Below are 21,784 nucleotides of genomic sequence, written 5' to 3' on the forward strand. Positions count from 1 at the left end.
GCAGTTTTCCTGGGTGTTTGATTTTAATAGGTTTTAATTTCCTGCGGGAGCTTTTGCTGTGTCCCGCCATTCCGCGCATTTGTGCTTGATTGGAATCCGCTATTGAGGTTTCGCCTCGGGAATTTACAGCCTCGTAATCGGCATCCGCAACTTTGATGTTAATCGGAGTTGCGTGACAGTAATTTGGTCGGTCTACAGGTTTTCAGAGCAGGTAACTAACTAATCGTTTCTACCAAACCAGTTGAACTTAAAAGTTCCTCTTGCTTTCTATAGGTTTTCAGACCAGTTGCATCTCATGGTTTCTATTTCTATTGGTTTCAACCGAATCTGGTTTGGTTTCTACTGGAAACTCTACTGGTTCCTGTAGAAATCAATAGAAACCGTGATTTCCAATAGAGATCCATAGAAATGTCTTACTGGTCTCTATTAGTGTCTATGGGATTTTCGACCTGGGCACCTGTTCTTTCACAGGTAGAATTGTGGTGCCCATTTCAAGTTGCTCTCTGAGTAATAAGAGTGGTGTTGCACGCAGACCAGATCAAGTAGGGCAGACAGATTGCGTCTTTCTGATTCCTGTGGACCATACTCTTCTGTAGAGCGTCGCTGCAACCGGAGCAGTTTCTTGATTAGTGTTACACTGGGTAGTTTGCCATGACGTTTCCGGCATAAGTTAGGGCAGGAATTTGTAGCCGGCGAAGCCGGTGTTGTGAATGAACGCATACGTATTATGTTGAAAAGCCAGATTTTGCTGGATCCTTTGAGAATTTCAAAGCTTTGACGCACCAAATCGCTCCATGGAGGCCGCCATCTTGCGGATGCGGAAGTATGCATTAACAATTGCGAAAAAGTTCAATAGAGGCTTTGGCTTCGCCGGCTCATTGCGGCTTTGCAGTAGGGTCATATTAATTTGTTCATGGTGACGGCAATAGCTTGTCTACTCTCCATGAAAGACACCATGCGATCTTTAATGTCCACCAAATAATGTTGGTAGAGGAGACTCCGGTTTAACGTCCATCAGATGGACAGCACACGCATTGATGAATCGCCCTACCTGTGACACACCCGGCATGACAGTGTATAGTTGGGTGTGCGTACCTCTAGGAGTCTAGGGCATTAGGGCGGGCCATACTTTTTTTTTTTTGGAAATCAATCGAGAGGGGTGTTCATATTACGTATTTTGGTGTGTAGAACACAAATCTGAGATTTTTTAAAATTCTGATAACCCTAACCTACATCAATTTGCAGTTGATTATTATTAAATTTTTGATTATATTGCTATTCTTCTGGAAAAAAGAGAAGTTTTTTATTTTGAAGTTCGGGCTTTTATTTTGGTAACTTCCTGTTGGGACGGCAGTTGTAGCCATCTTGTTGCTGAAAGCTCGATGTTGAGGAGGTTGGCAATCCTTATCCGTCCGTCTTCTCTTCTCTTCTTATGGCATTGCCAGTAAGTACGTTTTTGATAAGGAACCTGAGGAACAAATAGATAATAATTTTAGTTGTAAATTACCTTGTTTTATATTATATTTGTTAATTGATTTGTGTACTTACCTATTGCCAGCCTGAGTTACATGTGAAGGAAAATAGTGACCTGTGAAGTGAATATTTTGATGGTTTTCTGTAATACCTGTGTAATACCTTAATATCTGTCTGTAGTGGATACTTACCTGTGTATTATTGTTTTTATTTCAGTGTGAACTACTAAAAATGGCTCAAGTCAGAACAAGGATGAAATCAAGTTCTCATTTAAGTAATCTTGTTGGCACTGGGCAGGAGCTGTTGGTGTCTGAACTGCCAACTGTGAGGGATATCCTGAGGTATGGCATCTACTTGAGGGAGCAAAGTGAAGATGACAGGAGGAACTACCCAGTGGACCAGCTCGTGTCTGACATCTACCCTGGTCTGATTTGTCAGTGGAGCAAAGCTAATGCTCTTTTCAAGCCTCCTGTTATCAATGAAAAGGTGACCATCATGTCCAAGCACAAGGAGGTCTGGAATCAGGCAGTGAAGTTTTCTCTTGGGAAGGGCAAACTTGATGCCAAAGAGAGGTTCATTGTCAAGTTAGACAAGTTATTTGATATTTTGACTTGCAAGTGTCAGATTACCAGTTGTGAGGGGGAAGGCTGTGAGGCCGGTGAGGGCTGTGTGATCCAAGCCCACATTAACTGTTCCTGCAGCAGAGAGAAAATGATTCCTGTGAAAGATCTTGCCTACATTAAGGGACAGCAAGAGAAGGTTGGAAGTAAAGGACCCCACCAAATGGGGAGCCCTGATCTGCCAGAGCACAAGAGACAGGTGAGGACATTGGAAAGGCAGGAAAATTAAAAAAATGCAGAGAAAAGGAGAAGGAGCAAGGAGGAAAATGCTGCAGCAGCAGAGAAGGCAGCCAGGAAGGATGTTGAGAGATTTTTGTCAGATGGTGATGAGGATCTGGAATTGGAGAGAAGTGGTGCTGAAGATGAGTTTGTCACTGAAGTTGAGCTCTTCCCTGAAACTGACACTGAGCCTGCAGCTTCAGCAAAGGTCCAGAAAAACTATGATGAGATTCCAAACATTGCCCTTGCTAGTGTAAGGTATGGCATAGGGCTGAGGCCAACTGCAGCGATAGCAACTGCAGCTCTGATTGATGCAGGAATCATCACAGAAGACAATACAAGTAAAGTGATTGATAAGAACAAGGTCAATAGAGCACAGGAGAAGTTGATGACAGAGCTGGGGGAAGAGTTTGATGAGAAGTGCAGGGAGTAGGGGGGGATCTCCTGCATCCTCTTTGATGGGTGGATTGACCTGACCAATGTGATGATGGAAGCTGAGGGCAATGACCAATCTTTTCCTGCAAAGATCAAGCAAGAACACTATACTGTTGTTAGTGAGCCTGGTAGCTACTATCTGTTCCACTTTACCCCAGAGAAAGCAACTAAAGAGGAGTCACATGCAGAGCAGATTGCTAAGGTCCTGTTTGCCTGGCTGAAAGAGAGGGGTTTTGATAAGACCTTGTGGGCCATTGGAGGAGACTCAACAAATGTCAACACTGGTGTGAAAGCTGGAGTAATGCGGAAGCTGGAGCTGCACCTGGGGAGAAAGCTGGTCTGGTTCGTGTGCAACCTGCACACTGGTGAACTTCCCCTGCGCCATCTCATTGTTCACCTTGATGGCCCTACTCTGTCAGACAACACATTTTCCGGGCCAATAGGAAAGCTCCTTGGTTCTGCTACAGACTTGGATATCAATCCAAACTTCACCCGGATCTTTGTTGGCCCTCCACTGATGAAGCTGTCTGACAAGGCCATTGAAGATCTCTCAACTGATCAACACTATGGCTATAAAATTGTCTGTGCAATCAGGGATGGAGTGCTTCCTGCAAGGCTGGCTCTAGTGGAGATTGGACCAGTAAACCACAGCCGCTGGCTCACCACAGCGAACAGACTTCTCAGGCTCTGGGTGTCAAAGCATGGACTGACAGGAAAGAACCAGAAGAATCTGCAATTCATTGTGGAATTCATCATTGGAGTGTATTATCCATGTTGGTTCAACGTGAAAGTCAAGCACTCCTGGATCGAAGGGCCTAGGCACATCTTGTTTCAGCTGGACTGCCTCAAGTCCCAGAGGAAGGAGGTGCTGGACCTTGTGATGCCGACTGTGAGAAGATCTGCTTGGTATGCCCACAGTGAAGCCATCCTCCAAACACTGCTGTGCTCTGAGGATCAGAAGGAGAGGACTGAGGGGGTGGAGAGAATCCTGGCCATCAGGGGAGAGGAGGACCCAGACACTCAGCTGGGGGACTCCTCTGTCAGGACCAGAAAGACACCTGACATCAACTGTGATGCTTCAGCATTGGTAACTTGATCAGCTGGTCAGAAGGTGTGTCAGAGCCACCTCTCACCTGCTCCCTAAGCACCTCGGAGGTGAAGAACTTCATCAACACCCCCATGGAGGTGCTCAACTGGCTTTGCCACACACAAAGCATTGAGAGGGTTGTTAAAATGGTGACTGGGGCTTCTGCTAAGTACTTCTCACAGGAAAAGAGGGATGGAGGCATCAGGGCTCAGGAGACCAGCAGGAGGCTGATGTCCAAGAATGAGTCAAAGCAGGACTTGTGCAACCTGGTAAAGTTCAAGAAGTAAGGAGATTGATCTTTGTAATTGTAACCAGTGATATACATACAGTTCACCTGTTAATAAATATGTACATTTGATTTGGCTGTGTCAATATGAATGATTTCCCTTATATCTTTTAATATCTTATAAAGGGGTTCGAAAGGGTAAAATTGGCAATTTAGAAATACAAATTGATGTAGGTTAGAGTTATCCTATCCAAAAAATAAACTCATATTTGAATTCCCCATAAAAAAAGACATAATATAGACACCCCTGATGTTAGGATTTCCTTCAGATTGATTTTGGCACCTGAGTATGACCCGCCCTACTAGGGCATCCTGCCAGTCTGATGCCCCTTTACAGAAGGCTATTAATGAAGTCTTTAATGTACGCGCTGCACTTTATACAGCAGAGTGGATACTCGCACTCCGAATATGAGAACCAATGTACTCCAGTGCTGCTTCCATACCTTTCCATTATGTATCTCTTGTGCCCTTGTGAGGTGTGTATCATTCGGAGCAAGTCATAGTCGGTGTATTGGTACTTAGAATTATTTATATTAAAATAAATCTCAAGTTCAATACTGTTCATTAGCCAACCTTGCATTCTTCATTGTTTCCTTGTTTTGTTGGCTGCTACAAACAGAAACAGCCGATAAGATGAAGTGTCGGGTTCTACTTACGTGGTTTCGGCAATGGTCACTAAAGTGGAGATTACTGATGATTTTCAATTATTTACATGAATGTGTGCGTGTATGTCTTTGGTTTTTAGGGCATAGCCCATAGGGCAATGCCGCCTGGAACCGCGTTTGCCCGTCCCCACAAACGTTCACCAACCATAGCTGAGGATCTGGTCACATGACAGGAGGGCAGTGTTTAGTAACCATTACAGTTGCATATTTTACCGCGAGGCTAACCCCCGCTCCAGCAGGGAAAATGGCCTTAAAATGCATGTTGTTGTTGTTGTTGTATTTTACTAAAAGGAAATATAACCTTCTGTGAAACATTTTGGATTCCCAGCGGGTGTTGTAAGGTAGGTAGGAGGTTTCAGAAAATTCTCAATGCAATTATTATTTTGAAATGTGATTGACACGGAACTTGCTCGCGAATCCGGAAGTGATTAGATGACGATGGTTGCTGGTTTGATAATATTTTTATACAACCTTGATTTTAACATTATATATGAGCACTATAGTATTTATTTGTGATTGCAATGATGAATTATGCTGTTTGCAATGAAAAGCTAGAGATATTGAGTTTAAAGCGGAATGAGGAAATGACGTAAGGGTTTTCATCCGTGACATACAAGGATTCCCCATTTGCAGTTTCGCCATTGACTAGCAACTTTAAGACTGGGTACGTTTTTTGTGCAAGTCCTTCACGAACCTGCTGTCAATGCCTTTACACGTCAAACTTGCCTTTACACTTTTGGCTCTTACACGAGCCTCGACTCTGTATATATATAAATTTAAAAAATGAAATGCTTAACGTTCGACTGCAGCTGGCTCAAGAATGTGGAATTTATTGGTTCATCCTTTGCCATTCGCCATTTATTTTTTTTACCCAAGTCATTCACAAACCGGCTGTCCATGCCTAAAGTCAAAAAAATCTAACACTTACATTATTTGCTAACTGATAACTGGTATCCACACCCAGCTCATACTTTCCTCTCCAACTAAGGTATCAAACAAACCCTGCTATGCCATTGTTAGACTATCGCTCTTGTTTTTTCAGTGCCGGGGCATCCTGGTGCTGTGTGGTTTCCAGAGGTGAGCAGCCATGCAGTGCGCTTGGCCTGGCAACCACCACCGCAGCCAAACGGCCAAATCCTGGGTGAGTGGAAGGTGAGGGTGATTAGATTTAAGGGAGTCAGAGAACATGCTGGAGGTGGCCTCGATAAGTTAATGGCAGTGGGAATGCTACTTCTGCTGGTGGAAGTGGCTTTGTTGCAGTGGGGTTTTTTTATCCTGATAAATACACAGGATCTTTTAATTACTTTAAGATAATAATTCCTAATAATTAATAATTCCTACACAGGATCTATTTTGGATAATAATTCCGAATAATTAATCATTCCTACACATGGTCTATTTTAGATAATAATTCCAAATAATTCATAATTCCTACACATTATCTATTTTGGATAATAATTCCTAATAATTAATCATTCCTACACAGGATCTATTTTGGACAATAATTCCTAATAATTAATCATTCCTACACATGATCTATTTTAGATAATAATTCCTAATAATTAATAATTCCTACACATTATCTATTTTGGATAATAATTCCTAATAATTAATCATTCCTACACAGGATCTATTTTGGATAATAATTCCTAATAATTAATCATTCCGACACATGATCTATTTTAGATAATAATTCCAAATAATTCATAATTCCTACACATTATCTATTTTAGATCATAATTCCAAATAATTCATAATTCCTACACATGATCTATTTTAGATAATATTTCCTAATAATTAATCATTCCTACACAGGATCTATTTTAGATAATAATTCCTAATAATTAATAAATCCTACACAGGATCTATTTTACATAATAATTCCTAATAATTAATAAATCCTACACAGGATCTATTTTACATAATAATTCCTAATAATTAATAATTCCTACACATGATCTATTTTGGATAATAATTCCTAATAATTAATAAATCCTAAACAGGATCTATTTTAGATAATAATTCCTAATAATTCATAATTCTTACACAGGATCTATTTTGGATAATAATTCCTAATAATTAATCATTCCTACACATGATCTATTTTAGATAATAATTCCTAATAATTCATAATTCCTAGACATGATCTATTTTAGATAATAATTCCTAATAATTAATAAATCCTAAACAGGATCTATTTTAGATAATAATTCCTAATAATTCATAATTCCTACACATGATCTATTTTAGATAATAATTCCTAATAATTCATAATTCCTACACATGATCTATTTTAGATAATAATTCCTAAAAATTAATAAATCCTACACAGGATCTATTTTACATAATAATTCATAATAATTAATCATTCCTACACAGGATCTATTTTACATAATAATTCCTAATAACTAATAAATCCTACACAGGATCTATTTTACTTAATAATTCCTAATAATTAATAAATCCTCCACAGGATCTATTTTAGACAATAATTCCTCATAATTAATCATTCCTACACAGGATCTATTTTACATAATAATTCCTAATAATTAATAAATCCTACACAGGATCTATTTTAGATAATAATTCCTAATAATTAATCATTCCTACACAGGATCTATTGTAGATAATAATTCCTAATAATTAATCATTCTGACACAGGATCTATTTTACATAATAATTCCTAATAATTAATAAATCCTACACAGGATCTATTTTACATAATAATTCCTAATAATTAATCATTCCTACACAGTATCTATTTTAGATAATAATTCCTAATAATTAATCATTCCTACACAGGATCTATTTTACATAATAATTCTTAATAATTCATAATTCCTACACATGATCTATTTTACATAATAATTCTTAATAATTCATAATTCCTACACATGATCTATTTTACATAATAATTAATCATTCCTACACAAGATCTATTTTACATAATAATTCCTAATAATTAATAAATCCTACACAGGATCTATTTTACTTAATAATTCCTAATAATTAATAAATCCTACACATGATCTATTTTAGACAATAATTCCTCATAATTAATCATTCCTACACAGGATCTATTTCACATAATAATTCCTAATAATTAATAAATCCTACACAGGATCTATTTTACATAATAATTCCTAATAACTAATAAATCCTACACAGGATCTATTTTACTTAATAATTCCTAATAATTAATAAATCCTACACAGGATCTATTTTAGACAATAATTCCTCATAATTAATCATTCCTACACAGGATCTATTTTACATAATAATTCCTAATAATTAATAAATCCTACACAGGATCTATTTTAGATAATAATTCCTCATAATTAATCATTCCTACACAGGATCTATTTTACTTAATAATTCCTAATAATTAATCATTCCTACACATGATCTATTTTACATAATAATTCCTAATAATTAATCATTCCTACACAGGATCTATTTTACGTAATAATTCCTAATAATGAATAAATCCTACACAGGATCTATTTTAGATAATAATTCCTCATAATTAATCATTCCTACACAGGATCTATTTTACTTAATAATTCCTAATAATTAATCATTCCTACACATGATCTATTTTACATAATAATTCCTAATAATTAATCATTCCTACACATGATCTATTTTACATAATAATTCCTAATAATTAATCATTCCTACACAGGATCTATTTTACGTAATAATTCCTAATAAGTAATAAATCCTACACAGGATCTATTTTACATCATAATTCCTAATAATTAATCATTCCTACACAGGATCTATTTCACATAATAATTCCTAATAATTAATAAATCCTACACAGGATCTATTTTACATAATAATTCCTCATAACTAATAAATCCTACACAGGATCTATTTTACTTAATAATTCCTAATAATTAATAAATCCTACACAGGATCTATTTTAGACAATAATTCCTCATAATTAATCATTCCTACACAGGATCTATTTTAGATAATAATTCCTAATAATTAATAAATCCTACACAGGATCTATTTTAGACAATAATTCCTCATAATTAATCATTCCTACACTGGATCTATTTTACATAATAATTCCTAATAATTAATAAATCCTACACAGGATCTATTTTAGATAATAATTCCTAATAATTAATCATTCCTACACATGATCTATTTTACATAATAATTCCTAATAATTAATCATTCCTACCAGGATCTATTTTACATAATAATTCCTAATAATTAATAAATCCTACACAGGATCTATTTTACTTAATAATTCCTCATAATTAATCATTCCTACACAGGATCTATTTTACATAATAATTCCTAATAATTAATAAATCCTACACAGGATCTATTTTAGATAATAATTCCTAATAATTAATAAATCCTACACAGGATCTATTTTAGATAATAATTCCAAATAATTAATAAATCCTACACAGGATCTATTTCAGATAATAATTCCTAATAATTAATCATTCCTACACAGGATCTATTTTACATAATAATTCCTAATAATTAATAAATCCTACACAGGATCTATTTTAGATAATAATTCCTAATAATTAATCATTCCTACACAGGATCTATTTTAGATAATAATTCCTAGTAATTAATCATTCCTACACAGGATCCATTTTCGGTAATAATTCCGAATAATTAATCATTCCTACACAGGATCTATTTTACATAATAATTCTTAATAATTCATAATTCCAACACATGATCTATTTTACATAATAATTCCTAATAATTAATAAATCCTACACAGGATCTATTTTAGATAATAATTCCTAATAATTAATAAATCCTACACAGGATCTATTTTAGATAATAATTCCAAATAATTAATAAATCCTACACAGGATCTATTTCAGATAATAATTCCTAATAATTAATCATTCCTACACAGGATCTATTTTACATAATAATTCCTAATAATTAATAAATCCTACACAGGATCTATTTTAGATAATAATTCCTAATAATTAATCATTCCTACACAGGATCTATTTTAGATAATAATTCCTAGTAATTAATCATTCCTACACAGGATCCATTTTCGGTAATAATTCCGAATAATTAATCATTCCTACACAGGATCTATTTTACATAATAATTCTTAATAATTCATAATTCCAACACATGATCTATTTTACATAATAATTCCTAATAATTAAGAAATCCTACACAGGATCTATTTTAGATAATAATTCCTAATAATTAATAAATCCTACACAGGATCTATTTTAGATAATAATTCCAAATAATTAATAAATCCTACACAGGATCTATTTCAGATAATAATTCCTAATAATTAATCATTCCTACACAGGATCTATTTTACATAATAATTCCTAATAATTAATAAATCCTACACAGGATCTATTTTAGATAATAATTCCTAATAATTAATCATTCCTACACAGGATCTATTTTAGATAATAATTCCTAGTAATTAATCATTCCTACACAGGATCCATTTTCGGTAATAATTCCGAATAATTAATCATTCCTACACAGGATCTATTTTACATAATAATTCTTAATAATTCATAATTCCAACACATGATCTATTTTACATAATAATTCCTAATAATTAATAAATCCTACACAGGATCTATTTTAGATAATAATTCCTAATAATTAATAAATCCTACACAGGATCTATTTTAGATAATAATTCCAAATAATTAATAAATCCTACACAGGATCTATTTCAGATAATAATTCCTAATAATTAATCATTCCTACACAGGATCTATTTTACATAATAATTCCTAATAATTAATAAATCCTACACAGGATCTATTTTAGATAATAATTCCTAATAATTAATCATTCCTACACAGGATCTATTTTAGATAATAATTCCTAGTAATTAATCATTCCTACACAGGATCCATTTTCGGTAATAATTCCGAATAATTAATCATTCCTACACAGGATCTATTTTACATAATAATTCTTAATAATTCATAATTCCAACACATGATCTATTTTACATAATAATTCCTAATAATTAAGAAATCCTACACAGGATCTATTTTAGATAATAATTCCTAATAATTAATAAATCCGACACAGGATCTATTTTAGATAATAATTCCTAATAATTAATAAATCCTACACAGGATCTATTTTAGACAATAATTCCTCATAATTAATCATTCCTACACAGGATCTATTTTAGATAATAATTCCTAATAATTAATAAATCCTACACAGGATCTATTTTAGACAATAATTCCTCATAATTAATCATTCCTACACAGGATCTATTTTACATAATAATTCCTAATAATTAATAAATCCTACACAGGATCTATTTTAGATAATAATTCCTAATAATTAATCATTCCTACACATGATCTATTTTACATAATAATTCCTAATAATTAATCATTCCTACCAGGATCTATTTTACATAATAATTCCTAATAATTAATAAATCCTACACAGGATCTATTTTACTTAATAATTCCTAATAATTAATCATTCCTACACAGGATCTATTTTACATAATAATTCCTAATAATTAATAAATCCTACACAGGATCTATTTTAGATAATAATTCCTAATAATTATTAAATCCTACACAGGATCTATTTTAGTTAATAATTCCAAATAATTAATAAATCCAACACAGGATCTATTTCAGATAATAATTCCTAATAATTAATCATTCCTACACAGGATCTATTTTACATAATAATTCCTAATAATTAATAAATCCTACACAGGATCTATTTTAGATAATAATTCCTAGTAATTAATCATTCCTACACAGGATCCATTTTAGGTAATAATTCCGAATAATTAATCATTCCTACACAGGATCTATTTTACATAATAATTCTTAATAATTCATAATTCCAACACATGATCTATTTTACATAATAATTCCTAATAATTAAGAAATCCTACACAGGATCTATTTTAGATAATAATTCCTAATAATTAATCATTCCTGCGCATGATCTATTTTACATAATAATTCCTAATCTCTCTATATTATAAAAGAAAGTTTTTGTTTGTTTGTCTGCACAAGCTAATCTCCTGAACCGTGAAAGATAGGAGGAAACCTCTGATACAAAAAATGTCGGGGCGGGCCCCGGGAAGGTTATAAGCTAGGTGGTGAGACCGGTCGACGCCTACCTCGGCCGGGCCGGGCCCATTTCGCAATAAATCTTCTTCTTCTTTCAAAATTCTCTTGAAGTACAACTTATGCACTTAATAGGAATATCTGACTGATTGCAACACATGCTTTCAAAATTCTCTCTTGCAGGGCCCGACAGAAGAAAGAACAAGGAATCGTTGAGCACAAACTGATACTGGGCTCGCGTCAGACCGACAGTCACGTGAAAAAGTAAGTACACCCCATGTAAAGTTTTGACTTTTTCAACATATTTCAACATACAGCTATTTGATCTTCATTTCAACAATATTTATAGATAAAGGTGATATAATATAACACATATCATGAAACATTTACATTTTGTAGTCCATTGTATAATTTAAATAAACATAAATGCAAATTTCGCATGTGGAAAAAGTAAGTACACCCTTGCCTCTAATAGGTGGTATTGCCTCCTTTGGCAGAAATAACCTCAAGTAGGCATTTCTGATAACTGTCTACCAGTTTCTGACATCGACTGAGATAAATTTTTGCCCACTCCTCCATGCAGAATTCTTTCAGCTGTGCGATGTTTGAGGGGTTTACTTGCATGCACAGCTCGTTTCAAATCCCCACACAACATCTCGATGGGATTTAGATCCGGGCTTTGACTTGGCCATTCCAGAACCCTCCATTTCTTTCTTTTCAGCCATTCCTTGGTGGATTTACTGGTATGTTGAGGGTCATTGTCATGTTGCAAGGTCCACCTTCGGTTCAGCTTCAACTTTTCGACAGATGGCCTCACATTATCCTCAAGGACCCTCTGGTACAATGAAGAATTCATAGTGGATTCTATGTGGTGAGCTGCCCAGGCCCTGATGCAGCAAAGCTGCCCCAAACCATAATATTTCCACCACCATGCTTTACAGTTGGTATCAGGTTCTTGTGGTCAAATGCTGTCTTTGGTTTTTGCCAAACATGTCTTCTGCTACTGTGGCCAAATAGCTCTACCTTTGACTCATCTGTCCAGAGCACATTGTTGCAGAAGTGCTGGTGCTGGTCTTTGCCGAGGTGTTCATTGGCAAACTTTAGTCTTGCCCTTATGTTCTTTCTGGACAACAAAGGTTTCCACCTGGCACACCTCCCATGTAGATCAAATTTGTGCAACCTCTTTCTAATGGTAGACTCGTGCACTTTGACATCAACAGTGGCAAGAGCTACCTGTAGGTCCCGTGATGACATTCTGGGGTTCTTAGATACTTCTTTCAGCATCTTGCGGTCTGCTCTCGGGCTGAACTTGCTGGGGCGGCCTGGCCTGAACAAGTTGGCAATTGTTTGGAATCTTCTCCACTTGTAGATGATCTTCCGGACAGTCGAATGATTGATTTCAAATTGTTTGGAGATCTTTTTAAATCGCTTCCCAGACTCGTAGGCATCTATAACCTTCTTTCTGAAGGCCTCAGAGAGCTCTTCTGGTCTAGGCATGGTGACGCCGCACACTTCAACAACAAAGAGCAAACCAAACTAAATGTCTGAGGTTTAAATAAGACAGGTTCCTCCAAGATCCTCTCTAACGATTTCTAATCATTTGCATCTGAGCTGGTACACCTGATTCTAATTTTAGGTATTTGAAGTAGTGATAAATGCAGGGGTGTACTTATTTTTTCCACATGCGAAATTTGCATTTATGTTTATTTAAATTATACAATGGACTACAAAATGTAAATGTTTCATGATATTTGTTATATTATATCACGTTTATCTATCAATATTGTTGAAATGAAGATCAAATAGCTGTATGTTGAAATATGTTGATAAAGCCAAAACTTTACATGGGGTGTACTTACTTTTTCACGTGACTGTATGTACAGAAGATTAAATTCATTCAAAAAGAACCCGGGCAACGCCGGGTGCTTTCGGCTAGTAATTCATAATTCCTACACATTATCTATTTTAGATAATAATTCCTAATAATTAATAAATCCTACACAGGATCGATTTTGGATAATAATTCTAAAGTGTTCAATCAAACAAAAGTGAAACAACAAAAAATGAAAATAAGGGTGCTCATCTTAAATTTCTCATTAAGTAGTTGCCTGCAAAATTTCATGAATAAACCAGTGAGAGTGCCTATTGGATATTAATCGGTCATACTAAACACCGTCCGGAGACGTCCGGAAAAACGTTTTTAGCAAATGAACACTTTTTTAGCAGTTGGAACTGCTGTTAAGCTCAATTCCGTTGTTTAAATTTTGAAATTCCCTTCAAGTTAAGAATTTGTCGAGCGTATCGCATTGAACGGAAATTAAATAAACACACGAACACCACCCGGAAACGCCCGGATTCGGCATGTCGGGGCTCTCTATGTGCAGGGACCTACATCCTTCGAACCCGCCCATTCTAATCCCCTCCCCCCTCCCAGCGGTGTTTAGTATTACCCATATTGATCCTGCATGAGCACAATCCTCTTCTTTCTGGGATACCACATTCCAAAGCCTGTAGTCCAGCAGCCCGAGGGGTGAACCTTGCACGGGAGTACCTACAATTTTTTTTTCAGATTGTGCAACTATGGACCCTCCATATCAAGATTCCGAGTGATGCCAAGCTGGCATCATTGAGCATTTTGAGAAAATGGCCCGTTTCCATGGCAACCATTACTAAAATCGAAAAATACAAAAACTCAAATATCTCAGGATGTAGATGAGCGATTTTCACAATTTTGGTGTCTAAACATATATTTGAGAGGATGGTCTATCGATTGGGGTCATGACCTTGATGTTTCAAAGTCAAGGTCATTGCGAAAATCCAATGTCAAACTAAAAAATTGATTTATTTTCTAGTAAATTGCCGTGAAATAGCGATTATTTGCTCCGAAGATTAAAACAGACCTTCGGCGAATCCTGACAAATTCAAGGGTTGTTTCATTTAGCTGCGAAATCACATTTCACATTGTAAGCCATTTTATAAATGCCAACTTTCTCATTATTGCCTAGCCTATAGACCGTCTATGTTCCTATGGCGAGGCCTACTTTCATGTAACATTTCTATTTCATCTCATTATTTACTAATGTTGGCCTTAGCCTAGGCCTAGGCCTAGAGACCTTCTACCTCGATAGGCCTAGAGCCGTGTTTCAGGAAGAAGAAGTCAAGAACACACATTCGACAGAAGTCAGTCATTATGTTGACTGGTGTGTCAAACTGTGTGGGTTTGGTAAATTACGGTTTGTGATTTGTGACAACATTCAACGACAACCACTCCGATTTATTTCAGAGGCAACATCAGACGGGAGTGAAAACAAAAACTCCAAGTTTTCTGGGACTTAGTCGATCGTGTGGGAGAGTGCCGCCCCCCACCCCCACGATCGTAACACATATATTGTTCATACCATAAATTATGATATTGGCATATGTCTAACGCTCTGTCTCTCTTTTCTTTTCTGATGTGAATCATGGAGGAATGTGTCTTTTCCAAGGTGAATTCTTGCGGAAATCCGAGGAAGCCATTGTCTGATGCGACACCCCGGTGAATTGCTTCTATCGTCAATGCTAGTAGGATCAGGGATGATGGACTATATTGTCACCTGGAAGGAGAAGTGGCTACAGATCCGAACTGCAGCGTGAAGTTCCATAGAGACTGTATATCAACATATACATCAAAACATCACCTCGAGAGATTGCCTAAGAGGGCTGTTTCTGCACACTCATCCAGTCATGATGCAAAAAGGCTGAGGCGATCTGAACTTCTTCCGTTTGACTTTCTCCGTCATTGTATCTTTTGTGGTAAGGTTTGTGAACTTGAAAAGGACAATAAAAATCCCTCTCGCTGGAGACGTGTTGTGCTGTGTCGAACAGCAGAACGCGGTGCACAAAAAACGTTCAAAGACATTATCTTAGATACCTGTGATTCACGCGGAGATAGGTTAGCTGGTGAGGTCCGTTTGCGAGTAGAGGGAGCTGTTAATGACTTGCATGCAGCCGATGGACGTTCTGCCCCCTTTACACAGGGGTGGCGATCGTTGAGTGATGAAAAAATCTCAATGAGCGCCCAGCGATCGCTAAGATCTCTCAATGATCTTCCAGTGATCTCCACGGTCGCCACGGTCTCCTCAAAGTTTTGACTCGGTCCAAATCAATCTCTCAATGATCGCCAAGGGAAGCGATCTCTCAACGAACGCTCAACGAACGCTCAAGGAGTGCTCAACGATCTCATCGATCTCCCAATGATCTCTCAGCAATCTTTCAATGAACGCCAAATTTTTCCACCCCGAAGGTAGAGATGGCTGAGTGATCAGTGAGGGATCGCTGAGCGTTCGATGAAAGACCAATAGAGTTCATTGAAAGACCGGGGCGGAGATTGCTAAGAGATCATTGGGCGATCATTTTCCGCTTAAGATATTGTTGAGAGATTGGGGAGAGATTGCCGTGGTGATGAGAAGTGCGGCATTGGGGGCTATGAATACGGGTGCTAAACCCCCTATTTTTCATTCTCTCTGTAGACTTGCTGAAGAACACAAGAACAAGAACAAGAACTGAACAAGAACTGAACAACGAGCGCACAAGGATCTCCCAAACATTTACACAGAAACGGCTTTTTCGAGGCTTAGGAGATCGTTGAGAGATCGGGCCAATTTTTGATCGCTCAATGGTCACCCAACAATCTCCGTGCTGTGTAAAGGGGGCCTTACCATTTTGATTGCAGAACAACATTTATGGCTCCAAGGGCTGCCCAATTTGCCGCTTCAAGTAGTAGTGAAGCCCAGGAATCTGACAGCAATGACGAGGCATTCTATAAGGTTGTAAAAGCCATAAATGAGGACAAAATGCAAATGAGAAATTCCATCGATACTTATGAACTATACAAACATTTTGGGGGGAAAGTTCTTTCCAGAAGGACGCTGATCTCTGACTTGTCAAACCACTTCGGCGACGAGCTTCTTGTTCTCAGAGCAGCAGGCTGTGCAAGTATTCTCGCGTTTCGTAGTAGAGCTCAAGAAGTCTTCAAAGTGGTAGCTAGTGAGGATGAGGGTGATATTGAACTTTCTATCGGTAGGCTTGCAAAGCATGTACAACAAGAACTGAAATCACTTCCCTTAAACAAGGATAGCTATCAGTGCGGGATGAATGCAGACATAGCCGAATAATATGTAAGCGACACACTGCTTGACTTCTTCAGCACACTGCTGCCAGGCGTAAAAGACAGAAAAAGACACAGTCTCTATGGAACTTCACACTGAAGTTCTGATCTGTAGCCAGTTCTCCTTCCAGGTAACAATATAGTCCATCATCCCTGATCCTACTAGCATTGACGATAGAAGCAATTCTCCGCGGTGTCGCATCAGACAATGGCTTCCTCGGATTTCCGCAAGAATTCACCTTGGAAAATACACATTCCTCCACGATTCACATCTGAAAAGAAAAGAGAGACAGAGCGTTAGACATATGCCAATATCATAATTTATGGCATTAACAATATATGTGTTACGATCGCTGGGGTGGGGGGCGGCGCTCTCCCACACGATCGACTAAGTCCCAGAAAACTTGGGGTTTTTGTTTTCCCTCCCGTCTGATGTTGTCTCTGAAATAAATCGGAGTGGTTGTCGTTGAATGTTGTCACAAATCACAAGCCGTAATTTACCAAACCCACACAGTTTGACACACCAGTCAACATAATGACTGACTTCTGTCGAATGTGTGTTCTTGACTTCTTCTTCCTGAAACACGGCTCTAGGCCTATCGAGGTAGAAGGTCTCTAGGCCTAGGCCTAGGCTAAGGCCAACGTTAGTAAATAATGAGATGAAATTAAAATGTTACATCGCATTACATTACACCCATTACATTACATTACATTACACCCATTCCCGGACCCGTGACCACATCACCCCCGTCCTTTACAAGCTTCACTGGCTCCCCATCTCCCAGAGAATCCAGTACAAAATCCTCCTCTTGACCTACAAAGCCCTCCATAACCTGGCCCCATCCTACCTGGCTGACCTCCTCTCCAGACACACTCCCACCCGCAACCTCCGCTCTGCTGGTACCAACCTCCTGACCCCCCCCCCCCCCCCCCCCACCCGGACCAAATTGAGATCCTGGGGGGACAGGGCCTTCTCCATCGCTGCTCCCACCCTCTGGAACTCGTCAGAGAACCATCAGAGACTCCTCCTCACTCACCACATTCAAAACATCACTCAAGACCCACCTGTTCAACACTGCATTCAACATTTAACCCACAGCATCTAACCCCTGACTATCTCCTCTCCTTCTCCCTCCTTTGTGCTTTGAATATTTCCCTATTGATTCTTCTTTTTTTGCAATTGTCTTTATGTTTTGCTATGCATTATGTTTTGCACTCTGTCAAAGCGTCTTTGGGCTTCCTGAAAAGCGCTATATAAAATAAATGCATTATTATTATTATTATTATTATTATTACATGAAAGTAGGCCTCGCCATAGGAGCGCCATAGGAACATAGGCTAGGCAATAATGACAAAGTTGGCATTTATAAAATGGCTTACAATGTGAAATGTGATTTCGCAGCTAAATGAAACAACCCTTGAATTTGTCAGGATTCGCCGAAGGTCTGTTTTAATCTTCGGAGCCAATAATCGCTATTTCACGGCAATTTACTAGAAAATAAATCAATTTTTTAGTTTGACCTTGGATTTTCGCAATGACCTTGACTTTGAAACATCAAGGTCATGACCCCAATCCGATAGACCATCCTCTCAAATATATGTTTAGACACCAAAATTGTGAAAATCGCTCATCTACATCCTGAGATATTTGAGTTTTTGTATTTTTCGATTTTAGTAAAGGTTGCCATGCAAACGGCCATTTTCTCAAAATGCTCAATGATGCCAGCTTGGCATCACTCGGAATCTTGATATGGAGGGTCCATAGATGCATAATCTGAAAAAGAAAATTGCAGGTACTCCCGTGCAAGGTTGGGCCAAAAACCCAAGTTTGGCTGCCGGACTACAGGTGTTGGTTTAACGGTTAAGGTAGCTGGCTTAAGATCCAAGGGTCTTGAGTTCAAGCCCCTGTTGCACTGTTGAATTAACACCAGGCGGGTCGATTCAGCCTGTCATCTTTCCGAGATTGGCAAAATGAGTACCAGCTAGCTGGTGATGGGACACTGCATCAGCAGCACAGCCACACCCCCAGAAAATTATACAGCCAAATAGACACAGGCTGCATGTGAATAAAGAAATTTTTAAAGCACGGTCCAGTCCCATATACTGTGCTGATTTTACCATTGTCTCCTAATTTCCTTCTAATTAATGCCAATGTGTACCGTCTCCTTTGTCCTGCATTGTCCCCTTTGTCCTGCATTGTCCCCTTTGACGTGCATTGTCTCCTTTGTCCTGCATTGTCTCCTTTGTCCTGTATTTTCCCCTTTGTCCTGTATTTTCCCCTTTGTCCTGCATTGTCTCCTTTGTCCTGCTTTGCCTCCTTTGTCCTTCATTGTCTCCTTTGTCCTTCTTTGCCTCCTTTATCCTGCATTGTCTCTTTTGTCCTTCTTTGCCTCCTTTGTCCTGCATTGTCTCCTTTGTCCTGCATTGCCTTCTTTGTCCTGCATTGTCTCCTTTGTCCTGCATTGCCTCCTTTGTCCTGCATTGTCCCCTTTGTCCTGCATTGACTCCTCTTTCCTGCATTTTCTCCTTTGTCCTGCTTTGCCTCCTTTGTCCTGCATTGTTTCCTTTGTCCTGCTTTGCCTCCTTTGTTCTGCATTGTCTTCTTTGTCCCGCATTGCCTCCTTTGTCCTGCATTGCCTCCTTTGTCCTGCATTGCCTCCTTTGTCCTGCATTGCCTCCTTTGTCCTGCATTGTCTCCTTTGTCCTTCTTTGCCTCCTTTATCCTGCATTGTCTCCTTTGTCCTCTTTGCCTCCTTTGTCCTGCATTGTCTCCTTTGTCCTGCATTGCCATCTTTGTCCTGCTTTGCCTCCTTTGTCCTGCATTGCCTCCTTTGTCCTGCATTGCCTCCTTTGTCCTGCATTGTCTCCTTTGTCCTGCATTGCCTCCTTTGTCCTGCATTGCCTCCTTTGTCCTGCATTGCCTCCTTTGTCCTGCATTGCCTCCTTTGTCCTGCATTGTCTCCTTTGTCCTGCATTGCCTCCTTTGTCCTGCATTGTCTCCTTTGTCCTGCATTGCCTCCTTTGTCCTGCATTGTCTTCTTTGTCCTGCATTGTCTCCTTTGTCCTGCATTGTCTCCTTTGTCCTGCATTGCCTCCTTTGTCCTGCATTGCCTCCTTTGTCCTGCATTGCCTCCTTTGTCCTGCATTGTCCCCTTTGTCCTGCATGTAATTTCATGTCCAGTCTCCTCTTTCACACTTACACAATGTCATTAAAAAATGATAACCACAACTTGAAGGTGACAAATTGAAATGGCATTCACCGAATTCTTTACCCAAAGGACGACAGGAAACACCCCATACACGAATGGCTGGCTTGTCGTTTGCAAAGTTCATGCTGTAAAAATGCTCAGAAATATTACAAATTTGTTAAGTCCTTGAAAATTCGCCACGAAATATAATTTCATTGCATTACGTTTCATCTTTCTTTGGCATAGCATGCAATTTTTTTTTTTTTCACGTGACTGTGAAAGATCAATATGAAGGCCAACCGAACCCAGCACATTCCTTTTTCATGATGTGCTCAGGTTTGTAGCAACCTTTGATGACCTCGTGCAAAACAAAGTAAATAAACTAGGGAACAGACTATGTCAATAGAACCGTTCGTTTCAAATAGTTTGCCTTGAATTCTGACTTTGTTTGAAATCCACATCTTTTCATCTATATCTTGAAACCTTTCCCGAAAGGAAATGTGCAGGTATCTGCAAAAACTCGACAAAAGAAGCATGGACTTTTGTTCGCTGTCCGCGCTGTTTCTGTCTGACATTTTTTTTAGCAGGATCTGGCTTGAAAGCAGCAGAAATTTTATGGGAAGAGAATCTCATCTTTCTGCATGAATCAGACGATATGCACATTGTCTTTTATACAATTTGATGCAGCACAATTACCAGTGAAAACTAACAATTCCATTCCCCATCATAATTTTGTTTATAAACAAAACTTACAATGAATAGAAATTCAGTCACCAAGCGATACTGCTTTCTCGTTACTGCCCGTCCCTGCATAGCAGGAGTTTTGTAATCACTTCTGTGCGTCTGTTTGTCTGTCTGTGTCTGTCTGGGCCGTAACCCTTTTTACCATTTGAGCTGTTGTCATCAAATTTTCACCAAAACCTTATTATGATAATATGGAGAACGCAAATTAATAATTTGTTCAAAGGTCGGTGTCACATAGAATCATCAATTTTAGTCCAATTGACCTGAAATTTCAATTTACCATTTGACTTTTGTCATCAAATTTTCAACAAAGCTTTATTATGAAAATATTTAGAAGGAAAATTCATAATTTGGTCAAAAGGTTAAAGGTCGGTGTCACATAAAATCATCAATTTTAATTTTGTATTTTAAAAACTGTTTTCGTTATTTGGAGCAATGGAAGAAGAAGAAGATGTCTGAATACAAACCGATGCGGATGGGCTTTGCATTTTCAGATGCTTTCTCGTTTCAAAATGTAATCATGTATGGAAATGTTTTTAGCATGGTCGTACACCATAGCTCATATTACTTGCTCTATAAAGCTGACATTGGGATGGCAGGATGGCATAGACTATAGAGGTACGCACACTGGCCTCTAAGCTGTCTAGCCTGGGTTTAAATCCTCACCCAGGTATAAGCTGTCATCCTGGTGTTTCACAGGCAAGGTGATTCATCGATGTTTGTGCCTCCCTGTGATGGACGTTAAACTGGGCGTCCTGTTTGCCGGCATTAGTTGATGTATCTTAAAGACCCCAGAGTGTCCTTCGTGAAGAATAGGCGAG

General features: G+C 37.9%; 2 protein-coding genes across 2 annotated transcripts in view; both read left to right on the forward strand.

Moving 5' to 3' along the window:
* LOC137425102 (protein sidekick-2-like) overlaps positions 1 to 21,784 on the forward strand; it is a 547,704-nt gene that overhangs the window by 403,154 nt on the left and 122,766 nt on the right. The window contains 1 exon segment of the mRNA XM_078772524.1: positions 5,828 to 5,926. Coding sequence (XP_078628650.1) covers positions 5,828 to 5,926 — 99 coding nt within the window.
* RPL38 (ribosomal protein L38) overlaps positions 1 to 21,784 on the forward strand; it is a 275,214-nt gene that overhangs the window by 95,040 nt on the left and 158,390 nt on the right. The window lies entirely within an intron of this gene.

The sequence above is a fragment of the Myxine glutinosa genome, chromosome 1 (assembly GCF_964187855.1).
Source record: "Myxine glutinosa chromosome 1, kmMyxGlut1.1, whole genome shotgun sequence".
NCBI lineage: Eukaryota > Metazoa > Chordata > Myxini > Myxiniformes > Myxinidae > Myxine > Myxine glutinosa.